General features: G+C 40.8%; 1 protein-coding gene across 1 annotated transcript in view; it reads left to right on the top strand.

The window, feature by feature from the left end:
- The window catches only part of LOC143172146 (proprotein convertase subtilisin/kexin type 5-like), a 276,611-nt gene that overhangs the window by 56,259 nt on the left and 193,430 nt on the right, over window positions 1-26,922 (top strand). The window contains exon 3 of the mRNA XM_076361408.1: window positions 5,692-5,805. Within this exon, the coding sequence (XP_076217523.1) occupies window positions 5,692-5,805 (114 nt within the window). The remainder of the gene's footprint in view (window positions 1-5,691; window positions 5,806-26,922) is intronic.

The following is a 26,922-nucleotide window of genomic DNA, read 5'->3' as shown; positions in this document are numbered from 1 at the left end:
TTCATGACAGGGGAACTAAGATATATAAGTGACTGTGTTTGATACCATGACCTGTAGGAGCTATTTTTCTCTTATGGCCTAATATGGGCCAAGTACTATCTCATTTTCTCTCTCTGAGAGTGTCAACCTCGCTTTTGTCCTTCTTCAACTTGGTGTATTTGATTTCACTTGCATATGAATATTATGATTATTTAAACTAGTAAAGAATAAAGTACACCAGATGCAGAGTGAGAACATCCACATGGGGAGGCAGGCTGCTATTTCCAGAATAATTCCTTCTGTAGACAAAATCTAAGTGCAAGTTCTGCAATGCAGTACAGGACATTAGTGTCGCGTCTTTTGCTCATTCAGCCTGACTCATTACAAATTCATTGCTTGTTTGGCGATACTTTCCACGCCCCTTATCTGAGTTTTCTCTCTATTTTTCTCTTTAATTTATGGTGTTCCTGTGGCACCTGCTTTCTTGTTATCTGAGCAGGAATTTCTAATTTCTTCTTACAGGCATAGGACAGATTGAGGTGAATGATGGCAGTACAAGGGATAAAGCCATGACTGCATTTGGGAGTGGCGCATTCAGCAACTCTTCCTCATAGACTGAAGAGCCAAACCTTCATGTTTCATTCTGCGACATAAAAATAATAGATTCTGGTATGAAATTTACTCCCTACTTCAGAGTTAGGGTCTTTTTTTCCCCATGCATGCTTTCCTCATACTGGAAAGGACTATGCCTTCAGCTTGTCTATGACTTCTGCTCTTTAATAATTGTATTTTCACATACTTGACACATTTCTAATCAATTTGAAAATATTTACTCAAGCAGACCCCCTCATGATATATTTTAACAACAAAATAACTACTTTTTCACGTGTCCAGTGTGTGCATGTTAAAAATTGCATTGCTTTGATCAATAGGTGGATTTTTTTTTCAGTATGTTATGTTTTCCCCCCTGTTTTTCAAACGTGGTTTTTTTCCACAGTTTATTGCACTGGTGAAGGTCTTACTGCAACATTCTTATATGGGGCTACTTTTCTATGAATTCTATTGAATGAAGGAGAGGGAAAATAGAAAATAGTTTGATTCACATAGAGATGACATTTTATTATATGCTTTAGTGCTTAAAGAGAATAAAAGATTGGTATGCTTGAATTAGCTCAGAGCAGCTTTTATTCCATAGCACCGTTTCATGCAAGTCTGTGAAGAAGAGCTGCATTGTTATCGAACAACCCTGTGAGTGCTGATGACTGGAAATGATGAATTTTTAAAATAGTTTGGTCTCTAGCCTCGCTTGGCTTTGACTTCTAGACATTCAGGAAATGGAACTTTCGAAGCTGAAGTCAGTGGGAAAATGTGTACTGTTCCCCCTCAGTAAGTGTGACTTTATGGAAATGTTAAAATGTACCTCATTGTTTGCATAAAGTCTTCTTTTGGCAAGAAATGAGAATCTGTATAATCAATTACTCCAGAGATTTTCCTTCAAGCCCTATGGATTAGGAAGTGTGGATACTTTTTAAAAGAAAATATTTTTATATAAATGAAGTCTTTTCATACAAAATCAGCAAATCCAAGATACATCAGGCATGTGACAGTGATGTGTGCGTGAATGCCCATGGAATACTCAAAGGAAATATATGTCAGAATACTAAAATAACTGCTGAGTCTTGAGCTAGTCTTCATTAATATAACCCAGTGATTGTACAATGTAGCTTAGACTGAAGACTTCTGCCAAGTTTTTCTGTTCACTTATTAGAGGAAAAAACAAAACCCTATAATTCAGTGGAGTAAGCTATTCTATTTCTATAGAAATGATATTTTCTGTAAACTAAATTTTATGCACTGACTTCTCAGCTGAGAAAATGGGTTTCCTGTGTTGTTTTAAATTATATTCCAGATGTGTATTCCAGTGCATCCTCAGTGCAAAAAGAATTATTAAGCAGATCCCAACAGATGTTTGCTAAAAATTTTACAGACAAGGCTATAATCAGGACTGTGATCAGGCATGCTGCGTTGTTTTGGGCTACTCTGTCTAGCATCCTGCGCTGTCTGTCTCATGAGAGTGCACAGAGTCATAATAGTAATTTTCACTTCCCCCTTCCACATATGTGGATAGCTGTAGGCGCCCAAAATGAATCCTAATGTTTTACACTGTTTCCATCATTACAGAGCTGCTTGCGCTATCCTCCCATATGCATATTCACACAAACATGTCATTTGCCCCTCTCTGTATTTTATCAAATAAAATGGCTATTTTATTTACAGTAATTTTATGCTTACATAAGCTTCTCTCAGTTGCTAATGATAGTTCTTGTAGGAGCCTTGATGCAGAGGAGTTCCTAGTGCCAATTTAAATGCCATGGGATCTCTGACTTACAGCTCCTCTAGGCGATAGTAGTATTGGTGACTACCTTCTTCCATTAATGTTCATGCATCTAAATCAGAGTTGGCAGTGGTAGAAAGGGTAAAAGTTTAAACTGCTTCTGCTCAGTCTATCTCATTGTTTTTTCGCTGTGGATGTTTTTACACCATCCTGAAGTTGTGTTGGGAATAGGCATTTATAACTCCTCCCTACAGGCTCAAATATGAATGAGTTTTCACAACGAGTTGCCATGCATGGCATGCTTTGTGTGTGCTCTTAGCCTGTGCAGTGTTGAAATTTGTTGACTTAAATAATTTTCTTCATAACTTTTAAAGGCATGGTAACATGGGGATGAGTTAAGGTGACAGTAAATACTCTTGCAGCAAAGAAACCTTAGATCCCTCATTCAGTTGAAAATGTTTCTAGCAATAATAGCCAGGTCTGATAATAAGGTTCGGGAGGTGGATCTGTATAAACCCTGAAAACCATGGTTGGTTATTCAGACCTGTTGAAGCTTTTTTTGTTACTCATTTCTAAATACTGGTAATAGAAGAAGAGAGGTCCATGGTCTAAGGCAACCCAGTCACCTAGTGAGTCAGTGATTAAATGGTACATAGAATGCCTCTCAGCTGGCTTCAGATGTTTTGGGAGAGCTGGGCTACCTGCAAGAAAAGAAGATTAAGAGAAAAAAACCAAGCTTGTGTTGTGGAGATCTGGAAAAGAAATCATGCGTTAGCATGATAGCATGATAGGTGACAAGGAAGTAGGGCTCATTATAAATCTGTTATAAATCAACCTTTTTGATGGAGGAGAGCTCCAGTTAAAAGGGATCTTGATCCCACTTTAAATGAGTCTCTTCAGTCTTAAGGCTTAGTGCTTACCAAAGTCTTTGGCTCTCCCTCTTTTGGCTTCTTGACAGATATACTCTATACATCTTGCAGGCCTCCAGACATTGCTACATCAAACAGCACCTAAGACTGATTAGCTGCCTGCTCCTGCTGAAGGGACCTCTGGATCATGTAAGATCTGAAGGTGGCAGTCAGCTCTTGGTTTCTTGAGAGGAAGTCCACCAAGATGGATTTCAGCCCAAGCTGAAAGAGGAGCTGAGTAACCAGGAGAGAAAGGCACCCTATCAAATTTCTCAGTTGTCTCCAAAGTTGAAAAGAAATTATGATTGTTACTAGAAGATTTAACAGAGAATTTCTGTGTAAGCATTACCAGATAGTCTGTATTCCTGAACTGCATAATTTCTCCTCTAGAAGAATACCGTTGACTCTGAAGTTAATTCTTGGGAAGGGGAAAAATTCAATTCTTCTTTATAAAGATGTGGTGAGTTGACCTTGGCCAGCTACCAGATGCCCACACAGCTGCTCTCTCACTCCCCCTCCTCAACAGGACGGGGGAGAAAATAAGATGGAAAAAAGCTCATGGGTGAACATAAAGACAGGGAGATCACTTACCAATTACCTTAATGGGCAAAACTTGACCTGGGGAAAATTATGATTCTATGACCAGGAAGTAGAGGCCTGAAGCCAGGGTAGTATTGACCTCGAACAAATTTTCTGTTAATGTCAATGGAGTTATTTTTGTATAAGTATCCCATGATTTGAAGTTGAGGTGAAGATGCATAGTGCAGACATTAGCCTGGTAAGGAAAGACATTAATACCATCCCTGACAAGTGACAAAGAGAAATACGTGAGCTGAAAATAAAGTTATTTTATATATATGTATGTGTGTATGCATGCACAGATATTCATAAACAGCACAAATCTAAGGTGCAGAGTTGGCTGCAAGTCATTTCCTAATGGCTGGCTTTCTTGGAGAGAGGTGAATTGAATTTTTATAGTTATATCCTGTGAAACAATTCAGCAGAAATATGAGATGTCAGGAAGCTAGATGCATGTAAATGTAACCTGAGTTTCTCTGTGAATAGTTTATATTGTTTACATTTATAAAAACTAGCTCCCATTTAGAATAGATAATGCAGAAATGACTGCGGAGTCCTGTCTGCTGTAAGGTTGATGTCACTTTTAGTGTTGCCCTTTCTGGATGTCATGAATCTTTGAAGAGGTGTCTGACAGATAAGAATATGGCTTTCAAAACTAGATTTTTAACCCCAATCTTCATTTTCTTTTGTTTCAAGGGTTTTTTTTCTTATTGTTGCAATTTAACCTGTTGCTCAGTACCCAGCTGTTTCTTCCTTGGGAGTACTGTAGTATAAAATAAAGTTTCAGAGAGCCTGACTGAGTGAATCTTGACAAAGAGTCACTCTGCTATAAAATACAGTTTAATTTTGTTTTTTCACTCCAAGTGGTGAACCTAATTTACATATTGGTTAAGTAGAATGTTTGAGTATGTTACTGAACTTTTTTTTCCCAAGAACAGACCTAAATAAAACAAAAGAAAAAAAACTATCATTCATTTCTGTCCTGGTTTCAGCAGGGATAGAGTTAATTTCCTTCCTAGTAGCTGGTACAGTGTTTTGGATTTAGGATGAGAACAAAGTTGATAACGCACCGATGTTTTAGTTGTTGCTAGGTAATGCTTACACTAGCCAAGGACTTTTTAGTTTTCCATGCTCTACCGACTGAGAAGGCTGGAGGTGCACAAGAAGCTGGGAGGGGGCACAGCCAAACTGGCCAAAGGGACATTCCATACCATGTGACGTCATGCTCAGTACATAAACTGGGGAAAGCTGGCCGGGGGGGGCCGCTGCTCGGGGACTGGCTGGGCATCGGTCAGCGGGTGGTGAGCAATTGTACTGTGCATCACTTGCTTTGTGTATTATTATTATTATCATCATCATATTATTATAATTTTATTTCAATTATTAAACTGTTTTTATCTCAACCCACGAGTTTTTCTCACTTGTGCTCTTCCAATTCTCTCCCCCATCCCACCGGGGGTGGGAGGAGTGAGCGAGCGGCTGCGTGGTGCTTAGTTGCCGACTGAGATTAAACCACGACAATTTCTCATTGTGATATACTGTTAAGCTTTGTAAAAGTAATTTTTTTTATAGAATTAAAAGAGGAGCTAGTTTTATAATGAAAAATAATAAAATAATAATGTTATTATTCAAAAGAAGCTAGCCAATGAAATCTTTCTAGCAGGGGATTTAAATAGACATTTATGGAGACTTGTAGTAGTAACTAAATTGGACATATTCCCTAGTGAACAATATGCCAAGGTGAGCTTTGAATTCTCACTGCCAAAATGAACTCTTTAACATGTAGTATGTCTTGGATTCTGGTAAATGGGAAAATTCCCAAGATTTCACACATTTCTCGATAGTCTCCATGGAATCCTAACACTTACCAAATGTTTTCCTTGTTGGCAGGTGGAGTGGATACAACAGCAAGTGGTTAAAAGAAGAATAAAGAGGGATTATAAACATGGTGGTACCCAATCCACTTATTTCAATGATCCCAAGTGGCCAAGCATGTGGTACATGGTAAGTACATAAAGGGTCATTGGTTCTGTTTCATGCTAGCATTTAGTTCTTTGCTGCGATATTTTGAAAAGGGGCAAAATAGTATGTTCCAAAAAAGCAAACTTTATTTTCTGCTTTATGTAACTAATGAAGGTTTGTAAACTCCTTATAAGTATTATAAAGAATTCCCAGTGGGCCCCACAATAAGAAACATTTATTAATGCATTCATTCATGAATGCTTCCTATTGCAAGATGCCTTGGGAATTACATATTAGAGGATAAACTTTCAGCAATGAGAAGGGAAGGAACATAGCCACAATATGTGAGAGCAGCGAACCCACTTATTTTCAATGTGCCCAATTCACTTTCTCAGCCATCAGTGTGACACAAATTTATTGTGTCCTGAAACAGGAGAAAAGAGCCACAAACAATGTCTGGTTAGTGTTATAAGTACACCCTTTTTAGTAATGAATAATTCAGTTAAAATAAATTGATTATTTGTGCTGCTTCCTGTCTGACATGAGTTCCATGTTATTTGAGCAAACTTTTTTTCCCTGGTTATAGTCACAGTTAAAGCCTGGAGTGAAACTTCTTTATGCAAGAAGTTTTTAAAAATATCCTCATTTTGCCTAGGAAGATGCAAATGAAAAGTTCATGTATTTAGTTAAAGAAAGTTGGGAACAAGTTAGGCAATTGACTCCAGCTCACATATCTGCATTTTGGCCATTAAAGATTTGTTCTCTTTCCCTACTGTTCTATTGATGTAGTTCTAAGTCCTTATATCTTGTTTTATCACTAGGTCACCTATGTAGCTGAGAGCAGGGTATTCAAAAGGTTTATGACTTGATAGCTTGAATTGCTTCAGACAGATAGGGAGGAAAATATTCCTTTTTGGAAACAATACATAAAATAATTTCCTTGTAAGTAGACATTGTCTTTTCAGGCATTCTGCTAATTCCAGAGTGTTAGTTTATTATTTCATGTGAATAAACAAGATTGTCCTAACACAGCTTCAAAATGTTTTAAAGTTTTTATATTTATTTCATTTTGGCTTGTAGTTTGTTGCTGCATACGTTAAAAACCAAAAATGTCATAGGTTTGCAGTAATTTGCAACTAACAATAAACTCAGACATTCAGAAGTCCTTATCTTCAAGTATGTACCATACAAGCATGTAATCAGTCAGCAAGTCTAGTAGCTTGGCTATTCAATTTCCAGAATTCCTGTATTTTACTAAGTAATACCTTACTTTCAAAATTCCTCTTATATTTATTAATGGACTGACTCTTTTCCCATGGAAAAATGATCCCATCTTAATTTTCAGAGCTACTGAAGATCTTTGAGGCAATAACTCTCCTCATACACTAGAAATCTATTTCATTTATGCTTCATTGCAGTACTGTACTGATGTGGCTAAGGGTGTTTTAGCTTTTATCCACAATGTAATAGTTTTCAGTTCTTTGTGAAAGCTTTATTATTTTGGGTCATGGGATCATGGCAGGATTTTTTCCCCATCAACTAAAATGCATATATTTGTCTCCTCTTATATCTATGTTTATTCAGTCTGCCTATCCTATAAATATGTGCATAAGGTGACAGATTCCAATAAATGGCTGTAGTTTGTGTTATTGTGGCCTGTCAGTTCTCAATTTTTAAATTTTATTTCAACGTTTTAATTGAAACTAGAACATAACAGTGATTTATCCATAGATAGTCTGCTCTTATTGTGATAAACTTTCAGCTCTGTGTTAGGATAAAAAGAGGGAGGCCAAATTTCAACAGAAACACTAGTAAAGCAAAAGCCCACTATGGTTTACGATAACTTACATAATTTCTCCTTTGTACTCTTAGACATGCATTCAAGGTTTTTACTGTCACCATAGCTTTTTGTGTGATTAGATTACGGTTGGGTTTTGTTTTTTTTTAATTGACAATAGGTGCTTATAACAGTTACCTGTAATTTTCTTTAGGAAGGTAAGTATCCTATTTACAAATATTGCCTAGCCACATTGCTTCATGGCTACCTTGCTTAATATGGAAAGTGCTTTAGGTCAACAGATGGATTTTACTGGTTGTCTTGTACAACTTTCAGAGTATTTTCAGTTCTGTACCTGTAGAAGAAAGTCCTCACTTACAGACATGCTGAGAAGGTAGTGTTATTGGCTGACTGTGTTTGTCTCCACTGAATAACTGCATATTTGCTGTGATGTTAGTGGCAGTGGCTTGATGACATTTTGTTGAGAGTAATCAATAAAGTATTAGTGAGTACACTATTTCAGCAAGAGAGAATAGCTAAAAATATATTAATGAATTTACTTGAGGGCTGACTTGGGTCATTATCTCCTCATATGACTGTATTTGTGACTGTAACCATAGCTACTTTTGTTAACCTTATTTATCTTTAAAGTTGAAGGAAAAAAAGGAATTCCAAGTTAGTTAATGGTTTCAGTTATCGCTATGTCAGAAAGAGGTTTTTAGGTTTCTGGCTGCAAACTTGTTATTGAGAAAGTAATAAAGTATTATCATGTACAGGTTTGCATTTTGATTAATAAGTAACTTTGTTGTGGGTTAAGATTGATACCTTTGACCATTGATCTGGTATAACCTCTAACAGGGCTGTAAACGTAGTTCAGATTTGTTGACACAAACCTTTTATTCAAAGACTTTGTCAAACAAAATCTCTGATTTCCTTCTGTTTTTCTTCCCTGGCTTTTTCTTCACAAGTATCACCCCTTGCAATTTTAACAGTCCTGGCTAGAAATGATACATTTTGGGTTGTGTGATATCCATGGCAAGAAGTTGCGAGGGGAATTCAGGCCTTCTCTCCCTTTTGGGTAATTAAAAACGTTAAAAGCATCTCTCAAGACCTATTCCGTGAGCAAATTAAAAGTTCTTTTTTATCTCTATATTTTTCTCCATTGACTATAAACACATTCCTAGAAAGAGTAGAGAGATTAGGAATTTGCAACACTTGCAGCCAGAATGTGCAAGATATTTAGCACCTTACAGTTCTGTGGAAACTGAAGCAAATAGAGTTTCCAGAGACACTCATCACCTAAATGAGTATGCTTTTACTTTTTCATTACTGGAGTATTATCTATTGAGAAATTATTGCTTCTCATGCTTTCTAATACCTAGGAAAAGGCAATCTTAAAAAAAAAAAGCTTTATCATAACCTCTGATTTCTGAGGCATCTGTGCTTAAGACTGAAATAGAATCTTTTTATAGATTAAGTAACACATGAAGCTTCACGTGAGAGTCACTATTCAAATATTATTGAAAACTGACCTATAGAATTGGGCTCAGCTTGCTCAGAATGAACTGATATCAAAAAAATAAAGTCAAAGGGAACGTAAGTCCTTAGTTAATATCCTTTTTGAAACTTTGGGTCAGGAGAGAGCTAACAGTCCAGTATGTTGTCCCTAGGGCTCAACTATCTATGTATCATCATGTTATATCTATTCTTCTCTTTCATTAGTGTTGGCAAAATATTCTGTTTCTCAATAACTGGATGAACTATATACAATCAGTTTGCATAACTGAAAGATGTCAAAATCAAGTCTAAAATTGAATAATTTTGTTAAGTAGAACGTAGCTGCAAGAAATTGATTTAACCATTGTTTATTTTTGCTAGACTACAAAGACACTGACCATGTCTTTGAAGTCAGTTCGGACAGGAACAAGTCTTTTTCAACACTCATCAAGGATAATCCTCTCCACTGCTGTTATCATCCCTTATACTGCTAATACTAATCACTAGTACTGACAGGCCTCTCTAATTTGGAGAAGAAGTTTCCATAGTCCTTGGTCCTACCAGCTTCTTCCCACTCTGCTTTGCCTAGTTGCTGCTGGGCAGGAATTGAATATATAAAAGGATATTTTTGTGAGGATGAGAATTTACTAGAGAAGTAAGATGTTTTGAGATGTGAGGCTGTCTGGAGGGAGAGGCCCTGTTCTGTTAGAGCATCTAAGAGTAAATGTGATAGTTAAGTGTATAAGCTAAGTGTTTGCTTATCGCTGGATGCCACTACATCAGAGAAAGAGGAAATGTGTATCCAGAGGTTACTCTATAGCTAGAGAAGGTATAGCACTGTCAGAGAGAAAGAGGGTAAAGCTAGAACTTCCATTGCAGTACACCACTGGGGCAAGATGGTATTCCTCTGAGAAACTACAGCATAAAATAACTAAGCTACCCACAAAAATAAATAATATATCTTTAAAAATGGTGCTATACTCAGAGAAGAAGCTAGTTAGTATCTCTAAAATGCATACTTACGGTAATCTTAAAAATTTATATACCTAAGAACCTAGGGAAATATCTGACATATTATCATTAAGGTTATAAACCACAGCAAGAAATGGAACATGGGAAGTTGCCTGTCAGCTTCTCAAAAAGAAAATGAGCAAGAAAGTAAAATTCATAAGCTGCTTGGAATGGAGGAAGAAGGACATCACCTATTACATAATTGTCATTGTCATTGCTAAATGCATGCCAAACATACTAAACATAATTGAAAACGTCATAGAAGTAAAACTTCCATTTTATTTTACATATATCTTAAGTCTACAGAGGTGTCAGCTCATCTTTCTTAAATCCTTTTGAAATGTCTATTTTTGCTGTTGATTTCTCTAAATTCAGTCCTGCCTTTTTTGAAGATTGTTTTATTTTTTCTGAAACTCTTTATCAACTTTTATTATTTTGTCTTCCCCATTTATTCCTCATTATTCTTTTTTTTAACACATAAACCATGCTGTGGGAGAGTAGGTGGAAGACAAAATGTGTTTGGAAGAGTGCTAAATGCAGGCAATTTCAGAGTCTTTTGTTTGGAACCAAAAAGAAGGGCTTTTGTAAAGCTGCATTGTACCTCTCTATAGTCTGTTAGTTTTCTCTGAAAGAGGTAACAATATAATGGGTAAAGGTCTATCAGAAAGTATAACTTATTGTTGTGGTTTAACCCCAGTTGGCAACCAAACACCACACAGCTGCTCGCTCACCCTCCCCCTGCCGGAGGGATGGGGGAGACAATCGGAAGAGCAAAAGTAAGAAAACTTGTGGGTTGAGATAAGAACAGTTTAATAATTGAAATAAAATAAAATTAAAAACAACAACAACAACAATAATATTGTAATGAAAAGGAAAACAACAACAGAGAGAGAAGAACAAAACCCAGGAAAAATAAGTGATGCAATTGCTCACCACCCACCGACCAATGCCCAGCCAGTCTCCAAGCAGCAATCACTACCCGCCAGCCAACTCCCTCCAGCTTATATACTGAGCATGACGTCACATGGTATGGAATATCCTTTTGGCCAGTTTGGGTCAGCTGTCCTGGCTGTGTCCCCCTCCCAGGTTCTTATGCACCTCCTAGCTTGCAGAGCATGGGAAGCTGAAAAATCCTTGACTTAGTATAAACACTGCTTAGCAACAACTAAAACATCAGTGTGTGATCAACATTATTCTCATACTAAACCCAAAACACAGCACTATACCAGCTACTAGGAAGAAAATTAATTCTATCCCAGCCGAAACCAGGACAGTATCCACCCCTTATTCTATACCATCTATGTCATGCCCAGGTCCCCACACTTTCCAATACATTCCCATTAATCACCACCGCTTCTCCTGTCTTTTAATATATATACACAGATATCATTCCCTTGGTCTATGGGCCATCCCTCTGAAATGTCCATTGAGTTCATTTAGTCCATGACTTTGACCTCCGTCTGTCATAACAGTCCTTCAGGGCAGGAGAGATGGTGTGTGGTGTTGCATTGTTGCATGCTGAAGCCAGATTTGATCCCACCACCGCTGCACTTGTCCGGTTCTATCATCACTGCACTTTGCTCGGTTTCATCAAAGTCCATTCTTCATTCATCTAGGTGATTCTTACTGTAATACTGTTAATATGGCATATAGCCACCATAGAAGTGATGATATACAGTATTATATAGCAATTAACACAATACAATTTAATTTATTGGCAATTCTCACCCAAAATCAAATCCCCTTGAGGTACACATCGGACTTCCCCATCCTCCTGCATCACCCACCAAGTGCACCCAGGTCCTTGAGCAAAAGCAATCCCACGGATGGGTTTGCCTTTGCCTGAGGCAAAAGTAACTTAGATTGTCTTCCCCAGCATATTTTTTATGTGCACTACAGGGACTTTATCCCCTTCTACAGTACGTAAAAGTTTTGACTGGGCAGGGCCTGCTCGATTGGCAGATCCCCTCGTGTTGACTAACCAGGTGGCCTTTGCTAAATGCGTATCCCAATGTTTGAATGTCCCGCCACCCATTGCTCTCAGCAGCTTTAACAGTCCATTGTATCGTTCAATTTTCCCAGAGGCTAGTGTATGATAGGGGATGTGGTATACCCACTCAATGCCATGCTCTTTGGCCCAGGTGTCTATGAGGTTGTTTCGGAAATGAGTCCCATTGCCTGACTCAATTCTTTCTGGGGTGCCATGTCGCCATAGGACTTGCTTTTCAAGGCACAGGATAGTGTTCCGGGCAGTGGCATGGGGCATGGGACATGTTTCTAGCCATCTGGTGGTTGCTTCCACCATGGTGAGCACATAGCGCTTGCCTCGGCGGGTTTGTGGGAGTGTGATATAATCGATCTGCCAGGCCTCCCCATATTTATATTTCAGCCATCGTCCTCCATACCAGAGAGGCTTTAACTGCTTGGCTTGCTTGATTGCAGCGCATGTTTCGCATTCATGGATAACCTGCGCAATAGTGTCCATGGTCAAGTCCACCCCTCGATCACGAGCCCATCTGTATGTTGCATCTCTTCCTTGGTGACCTGAGGTGTCATGGGCCCACCGAGCTAGAAATAATTCACCCTTATGTTGCCAGTCCAGATCCACCTGAGCCACTTCAATCTTAGCAGCCTGATCCACCTGCTGGTTGTTTTGATGTTCTTCAGTAGCCCAACTCTTGGGTACGTGAGCATCTACGTGACAGACTTTTACAACCAGGTTCTCCACCCGGGCAGCCATATCTTGCCACAATGCGGCAGCCCAGATGGGTTTGCCTCTGCGCTGCCAGTTACTCCACTTCCATTGCTGTAACCACCCCCACAGGGCATTTGCCACCATCCATGAGTCAGTCTAGAGATAGAGCACTGGCCACTTTTCTAATTTAGCAACGTCTAAAGCTAGCTGAATGGCCTTTAATTTTGCAAACTGACGCAATTCACCTTCTCCTTCAGCAGTTTCTACAACTTGTCGCATAGGACTCGATACAGCAGCCTTCCACCTCCGATGCTTTCATAGAATCATAGCATCATTGAATCATAGAATCATGTAGGTTGGAAAAGACCTCTAAGATCATCGAGTCCAACCGTCAACCCAACACCACCATGCCCACTAAACCATGTCCCTAAGCGCCTCATCTACACGTCTTTTAAATACTTCCAGGGATGGTGACTCAACCACTTCCCTGGGCAGCCTGTTCCAATATTTAATCACTCTTTCAGTAAAGAAATTTTTCCTCATGTCCAATCTAAACCTCCCCTGGCGCAACTTGAGGCCATTTCCTCTCATCCTATCACTTGCTACTTGGGAGAAGAGACCGACACCCACCTCGCTACAACCTCCTTTCAGGTAGTTGTAGAGAGCGATAAGGTCTCCCCTCAGCCTCCTCTTCACCAGACTAAACGGTCCCAGTTCCCTCAGCCGCTCCTCATTAGACTTGTTCTCCAGACCCTTCACCAGCCTCGTTGCCCTTCTCTGGACACGCTCCAGCACCTCAACGTCCTTCTTGTAGTGAGGGGCCCAAAACTGAACACAGTATTCGAGGTGCGGCCTCACCAGTGCCGAGTACAGGGGCACGATCACTTCCCTAAATCACTTTCCTACAATACGACAGGATCCATCAGTGAACAGGGCATATTGCTTCTCATTTTCTGGCAGTTTATTATATAGTGGGGCCTCTTCAGCATGCGTTACCTCCTCCTCTGGCAATATTCCAAAATCTTTGCCTTCTGGCCAGTCCATGATTACTTCCAAGATTCCTGGGTGATTGGGGTTTCCTATTGAAGCCCGTTGTGTGATCAGTGCGACCCACTTACTCCACGTAGCTTCAGTTGCATGATTGTGTACAGAGGAATCCCCCTTTGAACATCCAGCCGAGCACTGGCAGTCGGGGTGCCAGGAGGAGCTGTGCTTCAGTGCCGATCACTTCCAAAGCAGCTTGAACCCCTTCATATGCTGCTAATATCTCTTTTTCAGTTGGAGTATAGCGGGCCTTGGATCCTCTGTATCCCCGACTCCAAAACCCTAGGGGTCGACCTCGAGTCTCCCCTGGTGCTTTCTGCCAGAGGCTCCAGGTAGGGCCATTCTCCCCGGCTGCGGTGTAGAGCACATTTTTTACATCTTGTCCTGCCCGGACTGGCCCAAGGGCTCCTGCATGAACTATCTCCTCCTTAATTTGTTCAAAGGCTTGTCGTTGCTCAGGGCCCCATTTGAAATCGTTCTTCTTCCGGGTCACTTGATAGAGAGGGTTTACAATCAGACTGTAATTTGGAATATGCATTCTCCAAAAACCCACGACGCCTAAGAAAGCTTGTGTTTCCTTTTTGCTAGTTGGTGGAGACATGGCTGTTATTTTGTTGATCACATCCATTGGGATCTGATGACGTCCATCTTGCCATTTTATTCCTAAAAACTGGATCTCCTGTGCAGGTCCCTTGACCTTACTTTGTCTGATGGCAAAACCGGCTTTAAGGAGCATTTGGACAATTTTCTTCCCTTTTTCAAAAGCTTCTTCTGTTGTGTTGCCCCATACGACAATGTCATCAATGTATTGCAGATGTTCTGGAGCTCCACCCTGTTCCAGTGCAGTCTAGATTAGTCCATGGCAAATGGTGGGGCTGTGTTTCCACCCCTGGGGCAGTCCGTTCCAGGTGTACTGGACGCCCCTCCAAGTGAAAGCAAACTGTGGCCTGCACTCTGCTGCCAAAGGGATTGAGAAAAACACATTAGCGATATCAACTGTGGCATACCACTTGGCTGCCTTTGACTCCAATTCGTCTTGAAGTTCTAGCATGTCCGGCACGGCAGCACTCAGCGGTGGCGTGACTTCATTTAGGCCACGATAGTCTACTGTCAGTCTCCACTCTCCATTAGACTTCCACACTGGCCATATGGGACTGTTAAAGGGTGAGCGAGCCTTGCTGATCACTCCTTGGCTCTCCAGTCGACGAATCAGCTCATGAATGGGAATCAGGGAGTCTCGGTTGGTGTGATATTGCCGCCGGTGCACCGTGGTGGTAGTGATTGGCACCTGTTGGTCTTCGACCTTCAGCAACCCCACAACAGAGGGGTCCTCCAAGAGACCAGGCAAGGTGGACAGCTGTTTAATTTCTTCCGTCTCCAAGGCAGCTATACCAAAAGCCCACCGGTACCCTTTTGGGTCCTTGAAATACCCTCTCCTGAGGTAGTCTATGCCAAGGATGCACGGAGCATCTGGGCCAGTCACAATGGGGTGCTTCTGCCACCCATTCCCAGTTAGGCTCGCCTCAGCCTCCAATACAGTTAGCTGTTGGGATCCCCCCGTCACCCCAGAAATAGAGATGGGTTCTGCCCCTATATAGCTTGATGGCATTAGGGTACACTGTGCACCGGTGTCTACTAGAGCCTTATACTCCTGTGGGTCTGATGTGCCAGGCCACCGAATCCACAGAGTCTGTCGGAGTTTCCCTTTGTTCAGTGTCGACGACGGAGCGGGAGTTGCGATTCCGGAGTAATGACAGATCTCAATATGAGTATGGTCATTCTCCTTTATTTACACTTATAACAAGGCTTATATAGTTATCTACTATGGACACGCGCTACCTGCAGCTTGCAGATAGGTTACAGCCTTGTGTTCATGCGCATCTATGCTCTAGCAGTTTGGCCCGTTCTTTCTGATCATGCGAAATGCCTTCATGGTCTTTATCTTGTTTTTCTCCTTTCAACTGCACATTCCTTTCTCCGTTGTTTTCTGCTTAAGTGCCTTGTCATGCCAGGTGGTACAGTTTTTGCTCATTAAAATCAAACTCAGGAATGTCCGTTAGTGAGATTCCCATTCCCACATCTCCCCCTTTTTGTTTTACTAGAAACACTGCTGAAACCGATCTTTCAATCATTTTTCGTATACATTGCAACAAACAGGGTACACAAAACAAAAATGCATATAAATACTATTACACATATCCCTCCTAGCTTGGCTAGTCCTTTTAACCAGCCACGAGGAGGAGCTGTCTGATACCCGCAAGTCTGCAAACGCAGCAGCCAGGGGGTCTTTCTCCCCGGCCACTCCCCCATCATTCACCGGAACGGATGGGGTGGCTGGGCACGCGCTCACAACACCTTGGGACACGCGCTTCATAACAACCTATAATTGGTTAATCACAGCTGTCCACGCGTTCACAACACCCTTCTCATTGGTAGCTGCCGGCTGGTCTCGCCGATCTCTGCCTCCTCCTTATCCCGGGTGTTGTTCCGCTTTTGTTGTTCATCACGTGGTGAGGTTCCTTCTTCTGCTCAGGGAAGGATGGTCAAGGTCACCAGCCGTTTTTGTCAGCATATCCCTGCTACTGTTAAAAACATGGGTTGCTCACGGATCCTAGATCGTGCCCCTGCTGTACCAGCCACTCCTCCACAATTCCCCCTTTTTGTTTTTGAGCAACCCAGACTTGATTAACAATTTTCATAATTGCTTTCTTCACACAGCTAAAAATTATACAAGAGCATATACTTATTACTAATATAACAATTAAAATGCGTAAGCTTTCTTTTATTAAACTTATTATCCAAGATGGCAGTTCCCCAAATATATTCTTAAGCCAGGTATCGAATAACCCCTGATCTTGTTGAATATTCTTGGCGTGGTCCTTTAACCATTGTAGCTGTTTGTGGATTGACTCCCCATGGTCAGACAGATTCATACAACACATCCCTTCAAAATCCTCACACCCATGCCCTTGTGCTAATAACAGAAAGTCAATAGCGGCTCTATTCTGCAAAATCGCATGACGGAAGCTATCCTGATCTGCAAGTAATTTTTCAATAACCTCTGTTGTCACATCAGTACAGCTGCCATTACTGAACCCGGCAAAGTCACCCTCCTTATATCCAGGCATACCTAACAAACAAGTCCTAAACGGCTCAGTTGCTGAGGCGAGGGAAAGGCAAAACGCGGGCTGCCCTGTTTTATTTGCCCAGGTTACCCACATATTTTCCCTTGGGTTAATGCGATGTATAGTTGCCGACCCTGGGATTATTAAGATTAGCCCAATTACGATCACATCTGCCTGGCTCAACATTTTCCCTTCTAGGCGAATTGCCTTTTTTTTTTTTTTTTTATTAACAATAATCAATTTGGCAGTTTCGTGGACTGTATTTCGTGTCCAGTGGTTATTAATATTCTATACAGCACTATTTCTTTCAGATAGCAGGTTTCACACCACCTTTGTGCGCGCGTGCACCGAGCCCACCACTTCTTATCACAATGGTAACACTGACACAATACTCACGGTACACACCGTAGGCACTCTAAACAACTTATCTTATTTCTTTTTTTTTTTTTTTTTTCCCCCCACCGTTTTTGGAAAGCTCATCACATGAGCTAAGTTCTGCGGTTACGGGTCCTCTGATTCTCTTTGTCCTGATGATAACGCAGGCTTCACAGATCTGCTGGGCACCCAGACCGGTCCATTACCTGTAGAAACACACTTATATCCCCTTCCGCTAAAGATTACAGGCACAGGGCCCAGCCATTGGCCCGTGGCAAGATCCCGGTAGATTACTTCTCTTTTTTTTTTTTTTTCTTTTTTTCTTTCTTTTTTTTTTTTTTTTTTTTTTTGAGACACAGTGTTCTTAGCTTGCTGCAAAATTTTCCAGTCGTGAGGTGCCCACTTATGTCCGTTATTCTCTTGTAGCACGGGAAAGGTGCCTGCTCCAAGGTCAGACGCCGCTTGCCATTGTCCATCCAAAATAGCGTCTCTAGCCACTTCGCTCCAGCGTCTGGGCTGAACCGTCGCTGGTGGTCCAGAGAGGCAAGGGGGTAGGGATTCCCCTGATGCCCCGGACAGGTGCTCCATTCCTCCCCTCTGGGCTGTAATTGTTAAGTCCTGTAACTGTTGCACTACCTTCTTCAGGAGCTCATTAGTCTCAGCCATACTCTGTGCTTTGCTGTCACCCTGTGGCGGAGTAGACGCACCTGAAGAGACTCCTAGAGGCGGGGCTGTTGGCCAGGGAGGGGTTAACGGAACCAGCCGCTCCTCCTCCCCGGGCCGTCGCTCTTCCGCGACCGCCTCAGTTGCCTGGTGAGCCTCCCCACCGGCAACTTCCGGACTCTTAGGACAATGGGTCATAGCCGGGAGACCCGGGGGACATGTTTTAGCCGGGTCGGACAAACCGGAGCGACACTCAACACTGTCCTTGAGCTCCTGTACAGTTTTAAATGGACTTCCCGACATTCCTCTTACCGCCGACAGCCCAAAAAACCGTGAGAGTCTAGACTCTGTGCTCTTTGGCTTTTCAGGCGGAGGCTGCGGGGCCAGCATCTGAGCGGCAGCACACGCCACCTCCCTCTCCGCCTTCATGGCTTTCAGAGTCTCTAAAACAGATCTCCACAGTTCTCGCACTGCTTTGATTTCCTTTTCCGTCTTTTCGTCTCCCTCAATAGTCTGTTCCCACATAGTTTTTCCTAATTCTTTCCATTCGAGCACGGAAAAGATCGTATGGGTGTCTTTAAAACGACCCCAACGCTGTCCTAATTTAATCAACGTACATAATTACTTTACTGTTGTCTCAATCCCTCTCTTTGAGAGGATGCTTACGAGCAACGCCGCTGCCGCCTCTATTTCCATGATAGCGGTCGCTCACTGGGAGGCAGTTGGCCAGACTGCTCCGTTATCTTATCCCCCTCCGATCATCGGGATAGTACAACTCCCAGCCGCTTTTCTCCCGCTCCCCTTCTCTCGCTGCTCTTACCGCAGTCTCGAAGAGGCGCGCCGAACCATCCTCTGCTACCAGATGTCGGAGTTTCCCTTTGTTCAGTGTCGACGACGGAGCGGGAGTTGCGATTCCGGAGTAATGACAGATCTCAATATGAGTATGGTCATTCTCCTTTATTTACACTTATAACAGGGCTTATATAGTTATCTACTATGAACACGCGCTACCTGCAGCTTGCAGATAGGTTACAGCCTTGTGTTCACGCGCATCTATGCTCTAGCAGATTGGCCCGTTCTTTCTGATCACGCGAAATGCCTTCATGGTCTTTATCTTGTTTTTCTCCTTCCAGCTGCACATTCCTTTCTCCGTTATTTTCTGCTTAAGTGCCTTGTCATGCCAGGTGGTACAGTGTTTGCTCATTAAAATCAAACTCAGGAATGTCCGTTAGTGAGATTCCCATTCCCACAAGAGTCCAGTAAACCCGGTTGTCCCTTTCCTCCCCCTGGCTGGAGGCAGGGCCCCTCTAGTCCTGGTCATAGTATCCGTTCCTCACTTCTTGTAAATACGAGTCAAAAGTCTCTTCATTAAGATCAAGAGTAAGATCAGCCCTTCTGCTCTGTCCAGGGAACTGCCCGCTGGAAACTGGAGCAGCAATTTTCCTGGAAGAACCCCCTTTTTGTGATTGTTTTCCCTTGCAACTCATGTACCCGTGCCCCTAGGGTTGCAGTAGGTTTTCCATCCCACTTCCTCATGTCCTCTCCGTGGTCACGCAGGTAAAACCATAGGGTGCCCCGTGGTGTGTACCCTTTATATTCTCTCTCTTGAGCAAAAGAACGCTGACTCCTAATAGCCGAGATACTGGTCCGTACAGGTGGGGAGTAGGACCTATCCTCTCTGAGTTGCTGGACCTTCCGGGACAGTTTCTCCACAGCTGAGACGAGGGAGGAAGAGAGACTTCCTTTGTATTGCCGGAGTTGGCCAGCCAATTCATCCACCGTTTGTCCCTCTCTGTCTTTCCAGGTCATTACTGCCAATGAATTGGCATATGACGATGGTGAGCTCCGTACAAACTTCCGCCTCATGGGTCGTGTGCGCTGGACTTCATCTAGATCTTTGGATAGTTGTTCATTGTCCAGGTCACCATAAATCACCTCCAGCATGGCTAATTCCCTCAGCTACTGGATACCTCTCTCCATGGTGATCCATTTGCCTGGGTGACATAGAACATCTTCCTTAAAGGGATACCTTTCCTTCACGCTTGAAAGGATTCGCCTCCAGAGGCTGAGGACTCGTGTCCCTTTTCCAATCGCTTTGTCAATACCCCCTTCCCTGGAAAGTGTTCCCAGCTGTTTGGCTTCCCTACCCTCTAATTCCAGGCTACTGGCCCCATTATCCCAGCATCGGAGCAGCCAGGTGACAATGTGATTGCCTGCATGCCTGCTGAAATCTTTTTGCATATCACGCAGCTCACTCAGGGATAGGGATCGGGTGGTCACTGCCTCGTTTATGAGTTCTTCCTCTTCCTCCTCCTCCTGTGATGGCCCTGCTTTTTCCTCATCCCTTACTAAACGAGCTGACTTTCTCTTCCAACAGTTCTTCTTTTGTATAGGGGTGACTGATACTGTCATGGGTTGGTTCTCTGGTTCAACTGCAGTACCTGTTGTGGGGGTTGGAGTATCCGCAGTACCTGCTGCCGGGGTTGGAGTAGCTGCAATGTCTGTCGCCAGGGTTGGAGTAATCGCAGTGCCTGTCGCTGGGGTTGGAGTAGCCGCCGTGCCTGTCGCGGGGGTTGGAGTAGCTGCAGTGCCTGTCTGTTTTCCCTCTCTTCTCCCTGAGGGTGCTGTTATTCCAAAGAGGTACAACTTATCGCACTGTGCTGGGCCTTGGCTAGTATCTACCAAACTCTGCTCTGGCCTGGTCCTTAATGAGGTCAGGTAAGGCAAGTGGGATTATGGAACAACACAGAGAAAGACAAAGAAACTAGTGACAAGCACTTGATGGAACAGGTTGGAGAGAGATGAGGGGAAGAGAGAAAGAGAGATCACACTGGGTCCAAGTGCAAGTTAGGGTACAGGAGAAGTAGAATTCGGAGACAGAATTTCACATGACACTTGTTAACACTATAGCAAATGAATACGTCACCTTCTCTTACTACCTCCTAATATTGTATTTCAAACCCACCTATGCCAGGCATTGGCAGTTAAGGAAAAACCTCACTGTCTTTTTCGTCCTCCAAAGAATTATTCTGTCTTTCTTTCCATCTGTGCAATGGAAGCCAAATCACTGTTCTTTCTGAAGTGGCATGGTATGTTTCTAAGTGTTTCGCATATTTTGTAACTTGGTTTGGTTTTTGCATGCATTTTTTGTATGTGTTTTGTATTGCATGAGAAGATCAAACCCTTAGATTTTTTAGAAAGTTAAAAAGACAATCTGTGACCTACTTCAGTGGAAGTGTTTCTAGAAAGAATCAAACTGCCTGTCAAAACATTACCTTGCGAATCTCTATATGAAAACATACCTGTCGTTCTCTGTAGACGAGGTAGAACTAATACCATAAGATCAGGTGATACACAATTTGACCTAAACTCATTTCCTGTTGAAAAAAAGCAGTATATTTTTGGCAATCAGAAACCTGAAGAAGTGAATTTATCCTCATCTACTGAAAAGTGATTATTAATGCAACTAGTTTAGTGAGATTAATAAATAGTTTAATGATGGAAAGACCAGATAGGCTGCTTGATCTCTTCCTCTGGGACATTCAGTTCTGACTTCCAGATAAGCGACCTTGGAAGTTCCCAGGAAACACAAAATGGAATTCAGCACTGTTCGAGGATTGTGACAGCATTTTCACTGAACCAGTAAGTAGCAATATTGAAATAATTTCCATACTTGCTGTCAGGAGAGATGCGTGTCAAAGATTCAGTAATAAATCATATAGCAACAGCATATGTTCCACTGCCCATTTTACTACAGTGTTTTTATCTTCAGAAGGAGAGATTCCACTTTTATTTTATCTTTTAAGAATTTATTTAAAATGGGATTTGTTTTGAGCAACAATTGAGTCACACTAGGAAACTGCAGGTCTCTTCCTATATAATGTTGTCTTGTGAAATATCATTTCTGTATCATGTTGTGTTTAGAAAAACACAACTGCCTTCCTTTTTCTGACTAGTTTCTGCAATTAGTAAGGAAATGATAGTGCCACAAAATCTATGCTGAATTTCTAATGACATATAAGAAATATCTGCCTTTAACTTGAGTCCAAAATAAAGTGCTAACAATAAATGATATAGAATATAAATAGATAGATAATTGTTGACATTGAAACCAGTAAAATGTGTTATACCTGGGCACAATTTGATGTATTTTAGTTTTTATCTCTCATAGCATTTCAACAGGAAAAACATTCATTTAAATATATAGGCACATACTTATCCAGAAGTACACTTTTTTCTTCTTGAAGGAGAAGGAATTTGCCCATTGTTACTTTCCAAGACCAGTTTTTCAAGAACAACTGCTTATTTAGCTGCCCACTTTTCAGATTTTTCTTGATCAAAATCAAGTAATCAAAATCAAAACAGAAGGCACAGAACTTTTTTTTATTGTGCAATACTGTGAATACTCTAGATGACTAAAAAAAGGAAGAGGTAATTTCATTAATTGTAAAGAATGCTTCAAACACTCTATGTATTTTTTGTATTGTTTACTTACTAAAATTGTGGATACTTCAGGAAAGGTATTGCTAAATATGATGTATATTTAACTGATAATGTATAGCTTTTTTCACATGAACAACACTGTACAATCATCAGGAACCCCAAAATGACCAGAACTGCACAGCCAGCGTATACAGAAGAATCGATTTTGAAGCTTGCTTGTCTTGTGGTCTAATTGTGACCTCCTGTGATGTGTTCAGTTCACTCTCTTAGGAAGCCAACTTGTAGACTATGAGAGTTATATAAATTTCTGATACAAACAGTAGCTATATTATTGCTCAGTCAGGGAGCAGAAAATTAGTTTTGAGCCATTATGTTCCTAAGAGAGCCCAATCTATGTAGTGTCCTTTACAATGGGCAGATTGGAGAACCGCTATTTAGCTCTAGGATGTTAGGTCTCATAGCATTTTTAAATATCATTATGCCTATATTTTCCTCAATACAGATGCCATATGACTTAGGATATCATGAGAATGGGGACATCAGAATTCCAGCTTTCCTGATTCCTACATCTGTGCTCTAACCTGTCCTTCCATGTATCACATGAGCAAATGTTTACGTGCTCTGAGTATGCTGGTGGACAAGTATGCAGAGGACCTTAATTCTTGCTGTTCCTAAGACTCCCTTTTCAACCATGTAGAAAAAAACCTGAGCAAATTTACAGTGAGGATAGAGCCTTTCAATCAAGTTTGTTCTGCACCACTTTACTGGATGCAGGACATAATTGGTTTTGTTTGCAGCTACTTCTAATATCATGACATCTCTGCTGGGAATTACAACTGCTGTTCAAGCTCTGTGAAGAGGATTTTCTTCTGCCCAAACAAGAAACAAGTAGCAGAGAAGACTATAAGTATATCAAACTCTACCAGTGCCATTTTGGAGAGAAGACCAGCAAGTGTTTGTGCATATGTGTGGGGAAGGCCCCCAGTGACTTTTAAATACAGATTCAGTGAAAGTTAACCTAAATGAATAAAGTGATCATTGTGACCTCAGACACTGAATACAAAAGTCTGTTAGCACATGACCCCAAGTCTCCTCAAAAATACGTAGGGGTTTTTGGAAAATATGCCAATTCTAAGGTGAGGAGCAAGGCAGGCAACATCTGTGCTTGCTCTTTTCCTATGGAGGTTATAAATTCTACCAAAACTTAAACACTGACTGTTTCAAAATTAGCTCATTTGCAGCATACAGCTGAAATGCATGGTGGTCAGAAGGCGGAAATGTGAGGGAGGGAAGAGCCTCAGCACCAAGAGATGCAAGTGTGAATCTTACAGTGTTGATATCACTTTTGTCTTACCCTTTCTATTGCATTAGAATCCACTAATCCATGAGTAGCATGCCATTTAAGCATATAATTGCCCTGTCTTTATCTATTTTTATGTCAATTTCTAACAGAAAAAGCAAGTTACTTTCAGTTTTGAAAACAATTTAAAACTACATTAAATCCAAATAGTATAAGCACAGGAGCTTAAGAAGCAGCAAATATAAATATACATGAGAGACTAAACATTAACTATACAGTGGGATTTTCCTGTTGTATATTTTAGGACAAGACAGTTTATTAGTAAATAGTAAGTTACTACTTGGGAGATAGTGTTTTGTTTTTTATGAATATCAAATCCTGGCTACAAGATTACATTTGGGAGCCAGAAAATCTGTTTAGAAAAAAATAAAGACAAGTTTAAAAAGACTTTTTTCCTTATATGACTTCTGGTCTGGCTGCAAGTAGGCTTGCTATCTACTACTAGCTAAGTAGTACTTAGCAAGTGTTACAGCCTTTACACTGGTAAGGAGTCAGTCTGCTTACGGAGAATGTGATTCTAGAACTCCCTGAATGCTTCTAGCTCACTGACTTTGTACCTCAGAGAACTTCCTCAGAGCCCTCTCCTGAAGATGAAGCTTCCTAAGACATCAAAGACAATCTAGAGACTCAGTGTTATATGTGGTAGTCCCACATCCTACTACCTACACTCTCTTTGCCCCCAGCTTCTCAATACTGTCCCCATTCCTTGCACCACATCTTATGACCACCTGAACAGGCCCAAGAGAAGCAGCGGAGAACAAAGAAATCAAGGAGGACGTTAGGGTAGTACAACTTTCATGAGGATCTTCACACTCAGTTTAGGGTGTCTATTCTCTTAGTTTGGATTGCATTATTATGTGTATTTGTTACCCTGGTGTGGTTTTCTTCCTTTTTAAAATGTTGTCTCTTGCAGTTTCCATTTGCATTGCATTTAAAAGTTTTGTTGATCTGTCAATTTCCCACAAACCAGCATTCATTTACTGCTAACTGGCCCAGACCTTGTATTTAAATAAATCTGTTATTACATTCTGATTACTGTTTAGTTGGTTTTGTGGATTGTTTTATGTCAAGCCCTAGATCTGTACAAGAATTGACTAGAGTGTCTGTAACAAGAATCTGAAATGAATCTTCAGTTGGATCAGTGCAAAAGCATTATTTATTTTGGACAGCACCAAGGTTAAGAAAAACAAAAGCAACTTTCTACCTGCTTTTCTTAGAAACCTTTTTGCCTGGAAAGATCTTTCTCTTTCATATAAATAGCAGAACAACATTTAAGTAACATACACTAGTATTTTTCTGTTTTAAAACAATCTATATTTATGTGAAGAGATGCTCACCAACTAAAAATTTATAGATTTTGCTCCAGAAGTAATATAAACTTGTTTTCAAAAATTTCTGTCACCTATTCCTAAATGTAAAGGCCAAAGGGAAAAAAAACCCTAAAACATTACCTTATTTGAATGTTTCATATCAGTTCTCTTTTGACATTGCTTTGCATATTTAATTGAATGTCAAAGAAAATTTTATTCACTTTAATGTGTTTGTGCATATTTAGAGTAGAGTTGTTCGGAATATGCATATATTTAAAGCAGCACCTAACTCCAGGCACCAAAACTCCCTCCCAAAGTATTTGAAGGCAGTTAAATAACAGAAAAAGTTTATTTCTCCTAGGTCCTACTTCCTATCGAGGTTTCCCTGGAGTTCCTGACACATAGCTGCTTTTGTCTGACAGAAGCCAGCATCAGTATCTGAACTGCTTTGAATGATTCTTTTCAGAAATACAGCAGAGGATTTCTATGTTCATTTAGTTTGATCAACGATCACTACAACTGGTAATCTACAATTACAAGCCCACGGTTTCTAATTGAGCTGCAATAGGTTTTCAGTAAGACACACATAGATAAAAGATTGCATTTGTACAAGTGTCACATCCATAGGAATATTGTCTTAATGATTAACTACTAAAAACCTTGCACTTCGTGCATATTTTTCTTGCTAGGCCATTTTCTACTAGATTAAATAAACATCCACCTTCAATAATCAAGAGATGTGTTGCACTCAAGTCATCTCCTCACCTTCTCTTGGATAAAATACATTGAGCTTGTTAAGACACTGTAAACTGTATTTCCAGCACTTGTTTCAGGGAAAAAAGCAATGAGGAGGACTCATTTCTCATTTTCCAACAGCATCCTTTTTGAAAAATTAATACTAGACACATGCACATAGCATTCCAGAAATAGTCTCATTACTGTCATTTTCAGTTACATTATTTGCAATTGGGGGAAGTTCTTTAATAGTACTGCCGCAGTCAACACAATCTAGCTGTCTTTAACAATAAGGATGGAGTTTAGTTTAGCAGCAGTTCCCAAAGTGCCTATAAGTCCTCTTATTAGAAATCTCTATAAACATTGGTCTATGCCCAGTTCTCGACAAAATTAGTGTTTGCAAATATATTGTACTTCTCCAGAACCTTTCTGCAATATCTGTATTTTCTGATATAACTTGAATCCTGACACTCTGCTGAGATTTCCTTTAAGAGCCTTTGCAATTTTCACAGCATTTTTACATTCTATGTCTACTTTGCACAGTCTTTCATACAGCTGTGTCATATGCCTCTGGACTAACCTTCTTCAGCATTTCAGAAGGACCTTAACATTTAATCAGCTGAGTCAAATTTCCTGAGACAGTAACAAGAGTAACTCTGTGGTACTTTTTAGCCTTATGCAAAAGTTTTTGTTTTGTTCTTGAATAGTCTTTCTTTTTCTTTCCCGGGCCTAACTAGATTTATCTGGGCTTGTTCTCTCAGTTCTGCCAGATGTTCTCATCTGCAAAATATAACTAGCCACTCCCTCTAGTGGCTTGGCTTTATCTTCCTAAGTTTCTACTATAATACATAGTGGGCCTTGCATTCATCAACCATAGCACATTTAAATGGTGAGAAGCCCATTGGTGCCTAGGATACTTACTTCCCTATAGGCAAACTAAAAATAGCAGCCATATATCTTAGTCTGACCCTATACTGTTAATGAATTTTCACAGCATGCATTTCAGTGTTAGATTAAATATTTCTATAAGGCTGTCTAAGGATGGTATAGAATGATTTTTATACTTCTCTCTCAAGAGAATACTTTCATGACCTTTAAGTTTGTACTCTAACAAGTTATAATCT

The sequence above is a fragment of the Aptenodytes patagonicus genome, chromosome W, assembly GCF_965638725.1.
Source record: "Aptenodytes patagonicus chromosome W, bAptPat1.pri.cur, whole genome shotgun sequence".
NCBI classification, from domain to species: Eukaryota; Metazoa; Chordata; class Aves; order Sphenisciformes; family Spheniscidae; genus Aptenodytes; species Aptenodytes patagonicus.
Note: the sequence above shows the minus strand (reverse complement) of the source record. Positions and strands in the feature narration are given on the sequence as shown.